Source organism: Loxodonta africana, chromosome 19 (genome assembly GCF_030014295.1).
Source record: "Loxodonta africana isolate mLoxAfr1 chromosome 19, mLoxAfr1.hap2, whole genome shotgun sequence".
Classification (NCBI taxonomy): Eukaryota; Metazoa; Chordata; class Mammalia; order Proboscidea; family Elephantidae; genus Loxodonta; species Loxodonta africana.
This window is the reverse complement of record NC_087360.1, coordinates 76,737,500-76,754,182: the sequence shown is the minus strand read 5'-3', so window position 1 is coordinate 76,754,182 and position 16,683 is coordinate 76,737,500. Positions and strand designations below refer to the sequence as shown.

General features: G+C 44.7%; 2 protein-coding genes across 7 annotated transcripts in view; one reads left to right on the top strand and one right to left on the bottom strand.

Moving 5' to 3' along the window:
- Positions 1-12,074, top strand: part of MTUS1 (microtubule associated scaffold protein 1) — a 112,668-nt gene extending 100,594 nt beyond the window's left edge. For 4 of the 6 annotated variants that reach the window (XM_023551171.2, XM_023551172.2, XM_003412323.4 and 1 more), the window contains 7 exons: positions 817-1,031; positions 2,113-2,218; positions 3,422-3,495; positions 3,624-3,719; positions 6,907-7,023; positions 9,070-9,167; positions 9,718-10,010. In XM_023551171.2, coding sequence (XP_023406939.1) covers positions 817-1,031; positions 2,113-2,218; positions 3,422-3,495; positions 3,624-3,719; positions 6,907-7,023; positions 9,070-9,167; positions 9,718-9,931 — 920 coding nt within the window. In that variant the 3' untranslated portion in view covers positions 9,932-10,010. Of the gene's footprint in view, positions 1-816; positions 1,032-2,112; positions 2,219-3,421; positions 3,496-3,623; positions 3,720-6,906; positions 7,024-9,069; positions 9,168-9,717 lie in introns of all 6 variants that reach the window. The other 2 variants (XM_064272906.1, XM_064272907.1) reach the window with 1 other exon arrangement.
- A 1,252-nt stretch (positions 12,075-13,326) lies between these two features.
- The window catches only part of PDGFRL (platelet derived growth factor receptor like), a 46,734-nt gene continuing 43,377 nt past the window's right edge, over positions 13,327-16,683 (bottom strand). Inside the window, exons 5-6 of the mRNA XM_064272889.1 lie at positions 15,257-15,396; positions 13,327-13,758 (exon numbers count right to left, since the gene is read on the bottom strand). Coding sequence (XP_064128959.1) covers positions 13,570-13,758; positions 15,257-15,396 — 329 coding nt within the window. The 3' untranslated portion in view covers positions 13,327-13,569. The remainder of the gene's footprint in view (positions 13,759-15,256; positions 15,397-16,683) is intronic.

Sequence of the window (16,683 nt, the reverse complement as noted above, 5' to 3'; positions counted from 1 at the left end):
AAAATTGGTGAAGGAAAGTTTGACATGTTCAAAGTCAAGCTTCTGAGAAATTATAGAGATATTTAAGGATTAGTGTGTATATATATGTGTGTGTGTGTGTGTGTGTGTGTGCGCACGCACTCTGTGATGTATTGGTGGTAATTCTGTTTTTGGTAGCGATGGTGGAGAGGTAGGATCCTCTGATTTTAAATTATGTTGACCAAATTGTTTTGCCTCTTTAAAATATGTTAACCTTTCAATATATTCATATTATATCATAGCGAAATGTGTTTGTTTTTCTAAAATTTGTATGCCCTGGTCGTTTGTGTTCAGTATATTCTAGCATTTTGTTTTGATTACTGTATTTTTTAAATAGATTGAAATCGGCTCATATTAAGTACAAGTTTAAAGTCCATTTCTCTCTTTTCTCTGGCTTCTCTTTTCTGCACCTTCTGTGTCCTTAGCTTTTCCCATACTAGTTGGCCTTAGGTAGACTAACTTGCCCCTAGAAATGTCCCAGCCAGTTGGAGAGGTCCTCTCCTTATGGCCAGTACTGTGCTGACTGGTCACCAGGCAGAAGGGTGACCTTCACTTAGGACCCCAGCTCTTCTCAAGTACTTCTCTTCCTGCTTGTCAGTTACTATCTTTTATCTTTCTTTGGCTGCCAGAGACCATTTCCTCTTGCTTTTTTCCAGTACACTTCTGTGCTATTACGCTTGAAAATCTGAGAACCGAGGCATCACTGTGTTCGTGCTTCCAGCTGTGTGTGAATGTTAGGAACTCAGGACATTTCACGAGTTAAACGCCATCTCCCTTTTTCTTTCAATCTCGTTTCAGTCACTGCTTCGAGCACCTGTGAGAAGTTAGAAAAAGCCAGGAATGAGTTACAAATAGCTTACGAAGGATTTGTCCAGAAGCTAAACCAGCAGCACCAGACTGATCTAACAGAACTAGAGAACCGGCTTAAAGAATTTTACACGGAGGAGTGTGAGAAGCTTCAGAACATTTACATTGAAGAAGCAGAGAAGTATAAAACTCAATTGCAAGAGCAGGTCCGTGCTTTCGGAGTCTGAGCATGCTCTTGGCCGTGGCTGCTTGTGTGAATTCTGGCGGGTGCTCACACCCAGGAATGAGCTTCTTTTGCTTTTGCTTTTTTGCAAAATAGGTGAAAAAATTTTTTGTTTTTTTGTTTTGTTTTGTTTAATTAAACACTTTACTTACAATCAAAGTAGTATATATAGGTTGAGTGAAAGAAAATTAAGAACGACCCTTTATCCCACTCCCCAGAGATAATCCCTTTGTGGGGCACCCTGGTGTTGTGTTAAACATTTTTTTTTTTAATGGCACTTGCTTTATAACCCATTTTTTCCACATAAGCATATATCATAAACCGTTTTTTAATTTTCTTCCTTTTTAATTCCTGTTTTAAAAAAAAAAAAACCTGTTGCCGTCAAGTCGATTCCAACTCATGGAGACCCTATAGGACAGAGAAGAACTGCCCAACAGGGTTTCCAAAGAGTGGCTGGTGGATTCGAAAAGCTGACTTTATGGTTAGCAGCCGAGCTCTTAACTACTGCGCCACCAGGGTTTTGTTTTTTTTTTTAGCTCAGTTACCCATTTTAGCAAACATTTACAGAGGGCCTACTATACCCCAGGCATGTTAGGAGCTAAGGATATAGCAATGAGAAGGGCAGGTATAGAACTTACGTGGTGCTGTGTGGTGCTGTCACTGTGAAAAATATCCGCGCTCCTGATGCTGGACTCACAGCCTTTTCTATCAGTGAACCCTGGCGAACTTGTATGCTTATATAATGGGAAGACTGGCAAATCCAACCTGGGTTGTTCTTTACATGTATTATGTTGCCCTTAAACTTAAATGCACATTTGTATGTCAGGGTCTCCCAATGTTGCTGCTTGAATATTCAAGTTCGGGCTTTGGGCACTGGTGGCACGGTGGTTAAGAGCTCGGCTGCCAGCTAAAAGGTCAGCAGTTCAAATCCACCAGCTGCTCCTTGGAAGCCCTACGGGGCAGTTCTCCTCTGTCCTTCAGGGTCACTATGAGTCAGAACTGACTCGACAGCAGCAGGTTTGTTTGTTTGGTTTGGTAAACAATTGTTTTGTTTTTTCTTACAGTTTGACAACTTAAATGCTGCCCATGAAACCTCTAAGTTGGAAATTGAAGCTAGCCATTCGGAGAAAGTAGAATTGCTGAAGAAGGCATATGAAACCTCCCTTTCAGGCAAGGATGGCTTTTCTATTTAAATAGAACAACAGCTAATGGAACAGTGAGATACCTTATAAAAGGGAACCAATTCCTAAACTTTCCCCCCCAGCAACCACTTTTTGGCATTCTGGAGCCTTCTTAGCTTCTTTGTGTATTATTCACTGTTAGTGGGTGCCCTTCACTTTAAGGATGCAAGTCAGAATTTGTTGTCAATGCCAGACTCTTACAAAACAGAGTGAACTTTGAAAGATTTTAAAGGCACTTTTTGGTGGTGGTGGTTGCTCTTTAGCAGCCTAGGGTCCTGGGAGGCTGAGAGTATCACTCATGTCCTAGCCACAGTCATGTTGTTGTTGTTGTGTGCTGTTGATTCTGATTCATATAGGACCCTATAGGACAGAGTAAAACTGCCCCATGGGGTTTCCAAGAGCAGCTGGTAGATTTGAACCACCAACCTTTTGGTTAGCAGCCAAGCTCTTAACCATTGTGCCACCAGGGCTCCAGCCACAGCCACAGGTCCACACAAAGCACTCTTGCTTCCCAGCACTCTGCAGACACTCGGACACGTTGTGGACCGTAGACGGTTCTTTTTGAATAAAGAGTCTCTCCTTTTTATTATTTCATCTATCCTTATCGGGAGGGTTGAGGTAGAAGGGAAAGAATAAGCAGCCATTTCTTTCAGAGCACAGTTGTCAGCGTAGCTCAAGTTTTCACACAAAGCTCTCTGCGTCCTGCAGAGACTGGAAGTGCAGTGAGAAGTGGTCGCATGACCTTTGGCAAGGGCCTTTCACCTCAAAAAAGTAAAGCTGTCGCATGAAGTCGGAGGCAATAGCATGCGAAGGTGACTGGACCAGGGAAGACATTTAGTAAAAAAAAAATGGTAGAAATGGGTTCAGGCTTCTGTTCGTTTTACGAAGAGTAAACTGAAAGAGCATAAGGGGCACCCAGCCAAGAGTCTGAGGGCCAGGCTGTGAGTCCCTTGAGGTCACTTACCTCTGTGGGCATCAGTGCTGTCAGCCATAAAATGGGAATATCAGCCCACCAGACAGGGTTGTTTTAAGGGACAGGTGGCTTTGTTTATATAAAAGCGTGGTACAGATGTATAGTAACCTACTCGTGTTGTGTCAGTCAGTTCCTACGTTGATTTGCTGTAGTAACTGCAGAATAAAGTGATCTCATAGAATGTTATTACCTCAAAAAAAAAAAATCACCTCTTTCCAGAAATCAAGAAAAGCCATGAGATGGAAAAGAAGTCACTTGAGGATTTGCTCCATGGGAAGCAGGAATCTCTAGAGGTAGGTGAAGCAGAATACAGGAAAGAACCATCATCGTTCTTGGTGTTGGCGTGTTCTGGGTACGGTTCTGTGTACGTTGGCTGTGTCTGCTGCTCACTTACATCTCACATGTCACCGTTGTGTTTTAGAAACAAATCAGTGACCTGAAGAGTGAAAATGATACTTTAAACGAAAAGTTGAAATCAGAAGAACAAAAACGAATATCGAGAGAGAAAGCAAATTTAGTAAGTTGTTTGCATTCCTTTGGCACTCCTGGATTTTTCTCCCTCTCAACTGCCTTTTAGAATCAGTCACTCAAGTAAGTGTTCAGCAGTTAGAGAAATGCGACGGGTTTGAAATCCTTTTCACGTTTTGCAATGCACTTTTTAAATGGTATCCAACAGCTGATTTGTTTACTGGTGTCTTTTTTTAAATCCTAAAAACTGACACCTAGGCGAAACCCCAAAAAACTAAACCCAGTGCCATCGAGTCAATTCTGACTCACAGCATCCTTATAGGATAGAGTAGAACTGTCCCATAAGAACTCTGGTGGCTCAGTGGTTAAGAGTTCAGTTCTTAACCGAAAGGTCAGGCGTTCGAATACACCCCATCGGATTTCCAAGGCTTTAACAGAAGCAGACTCCTGCAGAGCAGCTAGTGGGTTTGAACTGCCAACCTTTCAGTTAGCAGCCCAGCTGTTTAACCGCTGCGCCACTGCCAAGGCTCATTAGATAAATGGAATTCTAACATATTCTGAGTGGTCTAAGCTAATGTGGGCAGGAAGACAAGAGCACTTTATTAATTAGGGCTAGGATTTTATGTGAAGGTTTTACTTTATTTACTTTTTAGAATAACTGCTTTAGTGATATAATTTACATGCCACAAAGTTCACCCTTTTTACAATTCAGTGGTTTTTTAGTACATTCACAGAGTGGTGCATCAGCCGCCACCGTCTATTTCCAGAATGTGTTATCACCCCAAAAAGTAACTCTGTACCCACCCGCAGTCATTCTCCATTCCCTTCTTGCCACAGGCCTTGGTCAACCATAACCCACTTACTGTCTCTCTGAATTTGCCAATTGTGGCCATTTCTCCTGTAAAAGGAATTATCTAATATGTGGCCTTTTGCGTCCAGCTTCTTCCACTTAGCATAATGTTTTCAGCGTTCATCCATGTTGTGGCGTGAATCAGAACTTCATTCTTTTTTATGGCATAATAGTATTCCATTGTACGGGTAAAGACGTCACTTCTGAAAAGTACAGATTTCTCTCGTAAGCCTAACTTTCTCTTGCTTGTACCCCAACTCTCCGGCCTTCCCTCCCCTGCCCTCCCCTGCCCTGCCCTGCCCTCCCCTGCCCTGCCCTGCCCTCCCCTGCCCTCCCCTCCCCTGCCCTGCCCTGCCCTGCCCTGCCCTCCCCTGCTCTGCCCTGCCCTCCCCTGCCCTGCCCTGCCCTGCCCTGCCCTGCCCTCCCCTCCCCTGCCCTCCCCTGCCCTGCCCTCCCCTGCCCTCCCCTGCCCTGCCCTCCCCTGCCCTCCCCTGCCCTGCCCTGCCCTGCCCTCCCCTGCCCTGCCCTGCCCTGCCCTCCCCTGCCCTGCCCTGCCCTGCCCTGCCCTGCCCTGCCCTGCCCTCCCCTCCCCTCCCCTGCCCTGCCCTCCCCTCCCCTCCCCTGCCCTCCCCTCCCCTCCCCTCCCCTTCTAGGAATTGTTTTCTTCCTGGCTGCTTTTGCCTTTCATGCCGCTGTTTTCATTCCCTATATTTGTGATCTCAAACTGTTGAAGCAAAGCATTTCTTGCCACTTAAAATCTGTCGCCAGTTCATGAGGTGCACATGCGGGCCTCTCCGTGAGCCCTTGTGTTGATAATCTCATCGGGAGACTCTCTAGACATTTCAGCAAAATTAGAGGAGGTCATATTCAATGAAACTGCAGAGCAGTTTGTTCTAGAAGATTTGTAGAAAAAGTCAGCGGTTTCAGAAGAAATGTAGACTTACTGTAGGGCACAAACTCTACTCATGGTTCACGGAACCGGTTTTGAGGAGCTTCCTGGTCCACAATGGCGGTTCTCCTACTGAAGGAGCCTCTGGAAAGCTGAGAAGGAAACAGATTGAGGAAGGCAAGAATATCCAGTGCCTTGCCCCTGTCCAGTCGTGCTGAGGTTGAAGGAAAAGAGAGCATGTGAGTGGACTAAGGCGGAAGGGACCAGCCGGCAGAGTAGGGAAAGGGCATTGATTTAAAAAATTAACAGGGCAAATTACGCTGTTTTCCCTCTAACAAAAATGAGACAGGATTTGCTGTCTTAAGGGTTTTAAAAAAAAAAAAATCGTTTAAAAGGAGAGAGAACGTTCTATGAAATTTTTGAAAGAGCTCTGGGCTGAAGATCGGGGTGTTGGTCCCAGCCCTGACATGTTTTGGTTCTGGAACGGAGCAGGTCACTGAGGAACACACTGTCTTGTGAAGTGAGGGGCTTGGATTAAGTAACCTCAGAGGCCATTCCAGCTCTCCCATTCCCTATTTTTTTTGAAGGATTGGCCTGGAGCAGACGCTTCTGCCCCTGAGGACGATTTACACCACTGAGTCATATCTAAGAAAAAAAAAAAAAAAAAAGGCCCTTGTTAATCAGTAGACCACGTGCACTTAATTTACGCCATCAGCTTTGGTCCACTTGGGGTTCCATAAGAAAAACAAGGAGCGGGGGGATCTCCACCTTGACGCCGTTGCTCTCAGAAGACGTCTTCCCTCGTGTGGTGGTAATTTTGGGTAGAGCTTCAGTAGAGCACGGGCTATGTGCCGTGTAGGTGTTGGGTGGTCACAAAATAAAATGACATGAGTGACACGGCTGCCCCAGAGTATGGCCAGACCAACACAGGCCACCGTAAGGCAACTCCAAAAGACTCAGCATATTATTGACTAGGGTGACACCCTGATCATTTTATTCAAGGGAAACACGAAATAGGGCTGCATGTCACTGTCATTTCCAAACAGCCCTATAAATGTACCCTTTCCATTCCTATCAGCTACTGAATTTGATTAGAGAAAACAGTTGTTTCTTTTTCTCCTCCCAAACACCAGTAAAGGACTTACAGATTGCCTTATCTCTAGCCGGAGTTTGGTTTTATGTTGTAGCCAATGGTTTTTATCTTATTTCCAAAAAAAAAAAATCGGTGCCATCAACATTTTTTTCAATGTTAAGTGAAACCAATAAATGAATAAAATGTTTTTATTTCATTCTTATGACCAAAGTTTTTGAGGGTAGAATGATTTTCACCTTTTTCTTGGATGCCGTGATAAGAAAGTGGAAGCTGCTGGCTCCTTTTGGAAGTGACTTGTCTGAATTATTTCTGAACGTAATCAAAGGTCCTTTATGTGGAGAATTTGGACTGTGTGAATGTGTGAAATGACTAGTCACAGAGATGTCCCACCGTGTCTCTTCCAGAAAAGCCCTCAGATCATGTATCTGGAGCAAGAGCTAGAAAGCCTGAAAGCCGTGCTAGAGATCAGGAATGAGAAGCTGCATCAGCAGGACCTCAAGTTGATGAAAATGGAGAAACTGGTATGTTCCCTTCAGAAGAGGCTCCTCCCGAGCCAGTAATGTCCGTGAGATGGCAACTCAGCTCAGAACTGGAGCTGTGGGGTTGGGTTAGCTGCTACTTCAAGTCATACGGAAGTCGTATGAAAGGTACCAGAGGTTATATTTCTTTTCTAGGTTTGCTCAAGGCGTATTCATTGCTTGTATGTCCCTTATATAATAAACACGTTAAACATTATACGTTCCCTACGTAAAGAACACACAAAGCAGGTTTGGGTGCTTGGAAAAACGGCAGCAAACCAGTTCCGCAGTTCAGTGGTCTATAAATCCTCCCCTGCTTAAGAAAAATTCTAAAATGATGTAAAACCGGTATTTTAACGTATCTCCAAGTCGGGGCAGGTTTCTTACGTCCAAAAGAGTTGGATACATAAACTAATCCCACTGGAGCAATTCAGTCTTGCTCTTTAAGTTTTCACCTTCTTATGAATTAGAATGCCATGAAAGAATTGGGCTGTAATAAAATGAATCCAGCTGGACTCAGCGGCACCTAACAACAACAATAACAGTTGGACAAATAGCAAGCATTATGAAAAATATGAGTAAAATTGAGTTTGCGCCTTCTAGGATAAAGAACTAATGTTGGTGGATGACAAGTCTACCCAGAGCTAGGCGTTTGAGCGGCGTGCCTAGCGTTCAGTGTCAGTCTTGGCTCAGCCATGGCACACAGCTGCTATCTGCCAAGCATCTAACCAAGTTGGAAAGGCAGCTTAAGTGATCCCAGCTGCTGTCGTACTTTGCTCTTGACTGTGCCAGCTGCCTAGCTCTGTTTGCTCCCCTTCCAATTACGAGTGGCTTGTTGCTGAGTAAACATCTCACATAAACCCAGACCAGCCCTGGACAGTAGGGAGCATGAAGCCCATTCTTTCTGTGTATGTGTGCTTGGAATTTTGGTGGCGGTTTGGGGGTGGCTTTTTTTTGTGTGGGGGGGGGTTGCTGTCACTGTGTTTTCTTCTACTGAGAGAGATAAAGACTACGTAAAATCAAAACCAAACCCACCGCTGTTTAGTTGATTCCGACTGGTAACAGCCCCATAGGTTTCCAAGGCTGTAAATCTCTTTGGAAGCAGACTGTCATGTCTTTTTCCCGTGGAGCTTTTTAAACAAGACGTAAAAATCTTACTTTAGAAAGTGAACTGGGACATAATCAGCTCTTCATCATGTTAAGTGGTTAAATGTCTTCAAGGATCTTATCCTTTAATTGCTCAACTGATCAGTTGTTTTCCTTGAAAGTTAAGCCCGGGCAGGCCAGCAGAAGAGCCCCCTAGTCTTCACCTGAACTGAGAAGGGGGCCTTTCTGTAGTGTTGCTTCTTCCATTTGATGCTCTGCAGAGCTTTGCTCAATTGCTGGTTTGTTGTAGCCACTCGGAGGTAAACGCCGAAGAGTGGCTGTGAAACCATGTTGAAGGCCATATTAAACATTGCCAAGAACTAAAAACTATTGGCCTATGAGGATCTCATCAAATGTAATAATTTTAGTTGCAGAAGTTTGCCAGAAGAATATGTAGAACCCTTGCTCGGCTACTAACTGAAAGTCGGTGGTGAGAATCTACCCAGAGGCACTCAGAAGAAAGACCTCGTGATCTATTTCTGAAAAATCAGCCATACCAACTCCACGGGGCACAGTTTGACTCTGACACACGTAGAGTCGCCACGAGTCAGACTCAGCTTGATGGCAACTTGGTTTTTGGGTTTTTGATAAATATGGGCTGTCTTAACTGCGGATTTTCTTCCACTAACTTGAAATGGAAAAAGACGTGGCCCCCGGGATTGCCCAGGTGCAAGTTCTCAAGGTGAATCCTAAAACAGTGAGGCCTGGAACACACCAGTTACCCTCCGGGTACCGCAGCTTTCAGTTGGCCCGGCCTACATCGTAAGTAATATCTAGATACAGTATTTAGGTTCCCCTTAATTAAATCTCTCCAGGGCATGAGCGTGTCAGGGATGTGCTATGGAAAATGCAGGCTTTATTTTTTAAATATTGTTAAGTGTTGGAATTCTGGTTTACACCGAGGTGGAGAACAACACAGCACTGGTGGACAAACTGAAGCGATTCCAGCAGGAGAACGAGGAGCTGAAAGCCCGGATGGATAAGCACGTGGCAATTTCAAGGTACGAGTTGTCCTCCTTCTCCAAAGCTGCTCCTTTCTGGAACATCCAGTGTAACTTTCTTACTATACTCCACCCACGTACCTCCTGGAGAGATGACTGAATGGGGTGGTTAAGTAGGGTCCCAATCTCTATCTGGAAAATGTTATTTTACCACTTTGTGGTTGAACCAAAGTGGTCTGAAGTAAACACAGACCTAAGCAAGGACGCCCTCACCCTGGCTTCCTGACTCTTAAGATTGCTTTCAGAAAAAGAGCAATACAAAACCAAACAAAAAACAGCCCCAAACAAGGGGTAGCCGTAAATTGCATATAACACTTGTGGAAGCGTCACTCGGCGTACTGTCGAAATTGCGAAAAAGTGAAGTTTTTCCGCTGGCTGCAGCCCACATTTCCAGGGTTCCTCAGCCAGCAAAATGCCCGTGACCCATAGCTCTGTGCACGAATCCGTTTTGTTCCAAAGGGTGAGTTGTTTGGACTCTCAAACCTAAAATGGTAAGAAACTTTTTTCATGTTAAATTTTAACCTAGAGCCTGTTTTTGTTTGTTTCTAAGACAACTGTCCACCGAGCAGGCTGTTCTGCAGGAGTCGCTGGAGAAGGAGTCAAAAGTCAACAAGCGGCTGTCCATGGAGAATGAGGAACTGCTGTGGAAGCTACACAACGGGGACTTGTGCAGCCCCAAGAGGTCCCCCACGTCCTCAGCCATCCCTTTTCAGTCGCCAAGAAATTCTGGCTCCTTCCCCAGCCCCAGCGTCTCGCCCAGATGACGCTTTCTGGAAGCTGGGAGACTGCCTTGGAAGCATTCTGCTGCAGGACTGCAGGACTGACCCTACCGATGATCACGGGAGCAAGAGCTACATTAGCTTACGTGTAATTACCGCAGTAGAACTGGAACGTAACCACCGCCGGGATGCGCCGTTAGGAGACCGGAACCCTGGAGCAAGGCTTTTGGCTAAGCCCAAAAGACTCCTCCAGAAAGGATCTCGGAATTCACCCACGTGGACGTTGTTGCACAAAGCACTTAAAGAACGAGAGGAACTTGTTCGTTGCCTTCTTCACCTACGCATACGGGGAAAAACTCTCAGGGGCCTCTTAAGATGAAGATTTATAACGTTTATAATGTTCTTCGCCGCAGACACTTTCTTGTGATTTTTATTTCGGTCTGACTGGGGATGTGTGAATGAATGGATGTGTCAGTGTCCTGGGTCTGTGCTGCCTTCTAGCTGTGTATTGGAAATCAAACGCTGAATATATCTGGATACATACTAATCAAATAATAGTGTGCACATTTCAGCAAAAGCCACAGAAGAGCGAGCAGTGGCTGCTTGAGTTTTGATTCTCACCGACTCCGCTCAGCCCTGTGACTTGGGGGCAGAGAGCATGACAGGAAAAGCTTTGGTCCGTGCATTCTCTGCGTCCATCTGGAGTGACGTTGTCGGTGGTTTTTCCAGTGTTCAGCTATGTCAGTTGAAACTAGCTAGGTTTCCTTGTAGATTTTTAACTTACCCGTGTGAGCCTAGCACCTTACTGTGGTCCATTTTCTCAGGCTAAAAGCAAACATTAGAACCCTAATTTTTCTAAAATTCTGTATGAAGAAAAAGGGCAGTACTAATGGATCCTGTCTGCCGTATTTTTACCTTGATCTGAGCTGTCCTTCAGGGGGAAGCGCGTCTTTTCTCCCTTTCCCCCACACGTCCCCTTCTCCCTTCTCCCCCGTCCAGGGCCACAAAAGTCAACCTTCTCCTCCTCCCTACTTTTCTCTGGGACAAGGATAAGGAATATACTTGCCCAGAGCCAGTTGATCTCCAAGGTGCTGAAACCACTTTCCAAATAAACTGAGGCCTGGGTCTGACCCTACAAATTTTGGAAGAGCTTAAGAGAGAGTAAAGAACCAGGCAGTCATTGGCTAGCAGAACTGAGAAGGCTGGGATCGGTGCCTAGTGCTGACCGGGAGCACCTTGCTTAAACCAGCGACTCAGCATTAGATAGAACAGAACAGTCTGGGAAGGGAACGCTGTTGCCCTGTGCACCTTGAGGAGTCCTGTCCTTGGGAAGGGAGCCAGAATGGCCTGCTGATGAGTGGAGAATGCAGCTTGTCCAACTGTCCTTCAAGTTACATTTCAGTTTCTTTCCAAACTTCATTTATCAGACCCTATTCCCCCCCTCGCCCCCCCCTGCCCCCGCCATTCTAAGATCTTGGGGAAGGTGGAAGGAAGAGCTGTGGCGTATTCTCCCTCACTCTGTACGTGTCAACTCTGTGATGTCAGTATTTATTAACCTGCGTTGCTGACGCCTGATGGCTGCACAAATAACCGCAACGGTAAGAGCGAATTCAGGATACTAGAAGTGGGTATTTGAGTCACCGTTTATATGTACACTACATAGTGAATCGATATTCATGATGCATGTTTTTTTAAATTAGTGATTGTGTCTGAAGTCTTTAACCTCCGATAGCGTATTATGTGTGTAACCTCTGATGTTTGCTTCTGATAAATTAGAACGTAGGTTCACCACCACCTCCTGGAACATGTCTGCTCACACTTCCGAGTTGTTCCCAATGTCGTTAGCCAAAGTTGGGTCTGCCATTCAGCCCCTATGCATGGTAAACCTCGTACTGTTCCCTGCTGTCCTCCATACTATTTAGGGGTCTGGGGAAATCAATCTTACAGCAACTCCTATAAAGTGTCTTCGAAGGACGGGAGACAACAGGAGAGAAGATAGGAAACAAAAATAGAGAACTTTATGATTTTTTTTTCCCCAAAACCAGATGTTTCGTGTAGGATGCAAAATGTTGGCACGTCATAAAAAAATATGGGTATGTAGCCAACTGTGGTTGTACTCCGTTTGTAGTGATGGAAAGTGTATTTTACTTTGATCAAATAAACAATGCTGGAATGTTCAATATAAGAATTGCAGCCTCTGGCATACTTCACTCTTCAAAATGGCGTCCAGTTTATAGCCCGTCTCACTGCCCAGTAGTTGAGATTGTGTCCCCTCTGAAGCGATTTCCCTGGAATTTCCAGTGCAGTCACAAAATTGTCATGGGCTGAAATATGGCTCACGGACGTGGACTTACAGCAAGCTTTTCTTTTCTAAATTCAAAGCTATGTGTATTTGAGAAATAAATTTTGACTGATTTTAACAATTTCCATTGTGTAAGGTAAGAAAATTGGAATCATATGGTCTAGATATTTTTGAAGCTGGTAAGAAAAAAGTCAAAACAAAGATGACTCTTCCTTGGTGTGTGTATATGTTTTAAAGAAAGTCAAAACTTTAAAAAAACCTATGTTCTAGTTCTCACTGGATGGATTAATCTAGAATTACCACTTTTGAGTATAGCAGTTAACAGAAGTAAGTACACGTTGTCCCCCACTTACGACAGGGTTCTGTTCCAACGGCTCCATCATAAGTTGGTTCTGACATAAGTAGGATACCTCTTTTTTTTTTTTTAGTTTTCATTATTATTGTCTTTTATTATCGGTATCTTCATAAATCCAATCTTTGTTTTGGGGGGGTTGGAAACATTAAATGTGAGAAAGGTAACATCAGTAAATTACGCACTGCAACATTGTATGTAGTACATATTACTAATGTGTTCAGGAAAAAAGGGTATTAAGTGCAGTTTGTCCTGCCTGTAAGTTGGTGACTACCTGTATACATGAGTTTTTTCAATACTTTCATAGATTTAACTCAGCTACCAAGAAAACATGACGTGTAAACACTTGAATCTTCAGTTGCTGTTCACAGATGATAGTTGGACTCTGTACTGGAGTCCTTGGGTTATACATACAGTTAATGTACTCGGCTGCTAACTGAAAAGTTGGAGGTTCGAGTCCATCCAGAGATGCCTGGAAAGAAAGGCCTGGCAATCTATGGAGCACAGTCGTCCTCCGACACACACAGGGTCACTGTCAGAGTCCACTTGACGGCAGCTGGTTTTTAATAATATAATTGATGTTTTTTTTTTTAATCCTGGGTGCATTGTAGTTGTCAGATAGAATACTAGGTACTGACCCAAGTATCGCTGCCAGCAAAGTCCTTCTGGATTTACTTCAAGCTAGCTTAAAAAACAAGAACACTTAGCCCATTTTTTATTTTTTACAAAAACTTGCTCATTTAATAGAAATGATTATATTTCTATAAAGTTTACATATATGCTTTTTTTAGTATAAACACTGGAAACACACGTAGGTAGGTAAGCAATCCAAATACATGCTTTCTGTTAGAAAAGTTAACTTGCATTATTAGACCGGATGATTTCGTTTGGGCATCTAGGTCTGACTCACCAGGCAGGTGAGGATTGGCACTTGTCATCAGCCCCTGGGTAAACACTGGTCAAAAGACCCTCAACACTGGTTGTATACACACATGGGCGTTTCGTCAGTTCATTAGACTCTCTTCTAAGTCAGGAGAACTCCACAGTGGTAGCTACTGTAGTCTGTCCGCGGAGATTCTGAGCGGTGCAGACATAGTATCCCGCGTCGATGGTCTCAAAGTCCTCAACGTTAATGACACTCTGGGAGATTCTGGTGGTGTGTCCAAGCCCTCTGTGGATCAGCCTCCAGGTGTCTTGAATTGTCACCGGCCTTTCACCCTGTGTGAACGACACCCACACAGACTGAAGCACCAAGGGCAGGCTGCTGTAGTCAGCTCCCCTCCCTTCACCCAGCTCTGCTGAGGGTTCTTTTCAGGGTGCAAAACACATGCTTAGAACAGACTGTTTGGTGTGCGTAGCTCCTGGCTGTGGGAGCTTTTACACCGCATAATTGTTTCAGGCTGCTTTTTTTTTTTTTTTTCCAAGCAAAGTCTTGCATTTCACTAGGCTGCTTGGCTCTCTCTTTTCTGCCCTTTTCTTCAGTCAGTTTCTACTTAATATCAAATGTACTCTTTCGAAGTGCCAAGAAAGTGGAACTGCTGTTTGCCATGAAAACATGCATAAAGATTTCCACTCCACCCCTCCTCACATTGCCCACTTTCGTTCCTTAGCTAAGTGGCTTTTATTTGCATAATTTAAAGTCAAAAAGAAGCCCGAGGTCCTTGGCCACAGAAAAGGATAAGAGTGCCCGATTGTTCAGACTTGGGACAGGGAGATGATGGGTCGCATATGCCACATGGCTGCAGGGAGGAAAAGTGCCAGGGATGGATAAGATGGTGCTCTAGAGGAGGTGACCCGCTGTTTCTAGGAGGTGAGAGGATCACCTTTGAGATGCTTCGGCCAACTTTGGTGATATGAACGTGTTTATTAGTTTAACATAACTAGTGTTTTTAATATTACTCTATTAACACCCGTTCTCCTCATAAAATGCCAATTAAGAGTGTAGAAAACAACCCTCTATTGTAAACATCGCTAGCGTCTTCCAGGTGTGGCAAAGTTTTAAAAACAAGTACCCGGTACCAGGATGCTAGAAGATATTCTGCAGGGACGGTTATTTTCCACCAGTCACAGCCCATAAGCCAGAGGTGTATTAGCTCCTGAGTATGTCTTGGGAGACCAAACCTCTTCTGGCAACAAAGGCATTATTCCATGTGGACAGCAAAGTTGTTTATTTTAGCGAGCAGAACATGCACAAAGGCTAAATACGCCGTAGTTGCTTTTATGGGAAGTCTATTTTAACCTAATCTCTGGCCTCACAGCACCTTTCTGACAGAGCTTATGTTTCAGTGCCCACTTGAAGGATGTCTGCTCAGGAGTTCCTCACCACAGGAGACAGCTAGCATAGAGAAGATTCAGAAGGAGATGGGAAGTAGACCTGGAAGGTTGGACCGAAGATTAAGGCTGGGATTTGGAGGGAGAGGGACGCCCCCTCCATTCCCTTTTATGCCCCTGACCCTTCTTAATTAAGCGTTATAAGAAAAAGTGCATTGAAGAGAGTATAGGGAGTGAATTTGCTGGTGGAACCTTATCACTTATTTTTTCTTGTCCTTAAAAAAAATCCATTTGTCAATATAGTAAAACATCTTAAACCAAGCAAGCCTGGCTCCAAGCATGATCCCACAGTCTTCCCATGCTTCGTAAGTTGTGGCCTCACTGAAAAAAAAAAAAAAAAAATGGGATTTGAAGTAGCTGGCTGAGACTGGGGAATGGGGCTTACCTTCTGCCCCGGATAGATCCAACGGAATTCCACCTCAACATCAGGCTCCCCTAGGACAGTGCACAGGACACTGATATCATCCCCGCCTCTCACTTTGTTTGAGGACGCCATGATGGTTGTTGATGGAGGCCCGCTGGGAACTGGAAGTAAGCAGAAGGGAGGGAAAGTGAAGTGAAATCCATGAACACAACATTAAAGACAAGCCAACAGGCATAGTCTTTTGGGGGAGCAGGCATGTAACACTTGCACCTTTCTAACATCTTCTCAACTAGCACCAGGCCTACTCTGTCCCACCATTTTATTTCTTTTGAAGTCTCCTCTATTTCTGTGGACAGAGGAGATGGTGGTCCAGAATGGTGTCATCACCCAGAGCTGCCTGGGTCCAGCCACCACCCATGTAATTAGGGGAGGAGGCTACCAGGGGCCATGTGAAGGGAATAAAAAGATGACGGGTGTTATGGATTGTCCATAGTATGTCCCCCAAAAAGATATGTTTGATGCCTCATACCCAATATTAGGAGCGTGAACTTGTTTGGAAATAGGGTTTTTGTTATCAGTAACGAGGGAAACACTCATAATGAGATGGATGACAAAACAGCCATAACAATGGACTTAGACATGCCAGTGATCATGAAGAGGGCACAGGACTGGGCAACATTTCGCTCTGTTATACATAAGGTCCCCGTGAGTCAGAGCTGACCCCCCAGCAACTAACAACAGCAACAAATCGTTACCATGAAATGAAGTCATACAGCGTGTAGGGTGGGTCCTGATGTCAGTCCCTTCTGAGTGGTGTTTTATAAAAGGGGAGAACGGAAACTGGTACAGGAGGAAGACACCATGTGAGGATCCACCTCCAAGCCCAGGACTACAGGGAAGAATCTCCCTCTAGAGCCAGCAGAGAGAAAGCATAGCACTGCCAATGCCTTGAATTAAGGCTTCCAGCCTCCAGAACTATGAGGAAATAAATTTCTCTTCTTCGAAGCCACCCACTTTGTGGTATTTTTTTTATGGCAGCACTAGGAAACAAGGACAGGGGAGAGAAGGTGCTTGGAGAGACAGCAAGTGGAGTGAACGAGGACGGAGGGAGGACATCCGAAGGGGTGGACTTGAACAGACGGGGGTGAGGCTGTCCATCCTCAGAAAGAATGGGAGGAAGTCTAACTACACCCGTGAGAAGAGATGTCTGCAGGAAGGGCACAATGCTGTGTGTGTCGGCAGCACCTTTACTTCACAGCATTTCAGAAACAAATTTCTCCATTACGGTCAGTTCACTCAACAAGTAATTTTGATGGGAGCTTTGAGGAAGGCAGTGTGCTAGAAGCCGGGACTGCAGCGTTGAACAGACAGAAGTCTCTGAGCCCTTGAAACCTATATTGTAGTGGAGGCGACAGACATTAAGCAAGTAACTGTATGGTTCATTTGAA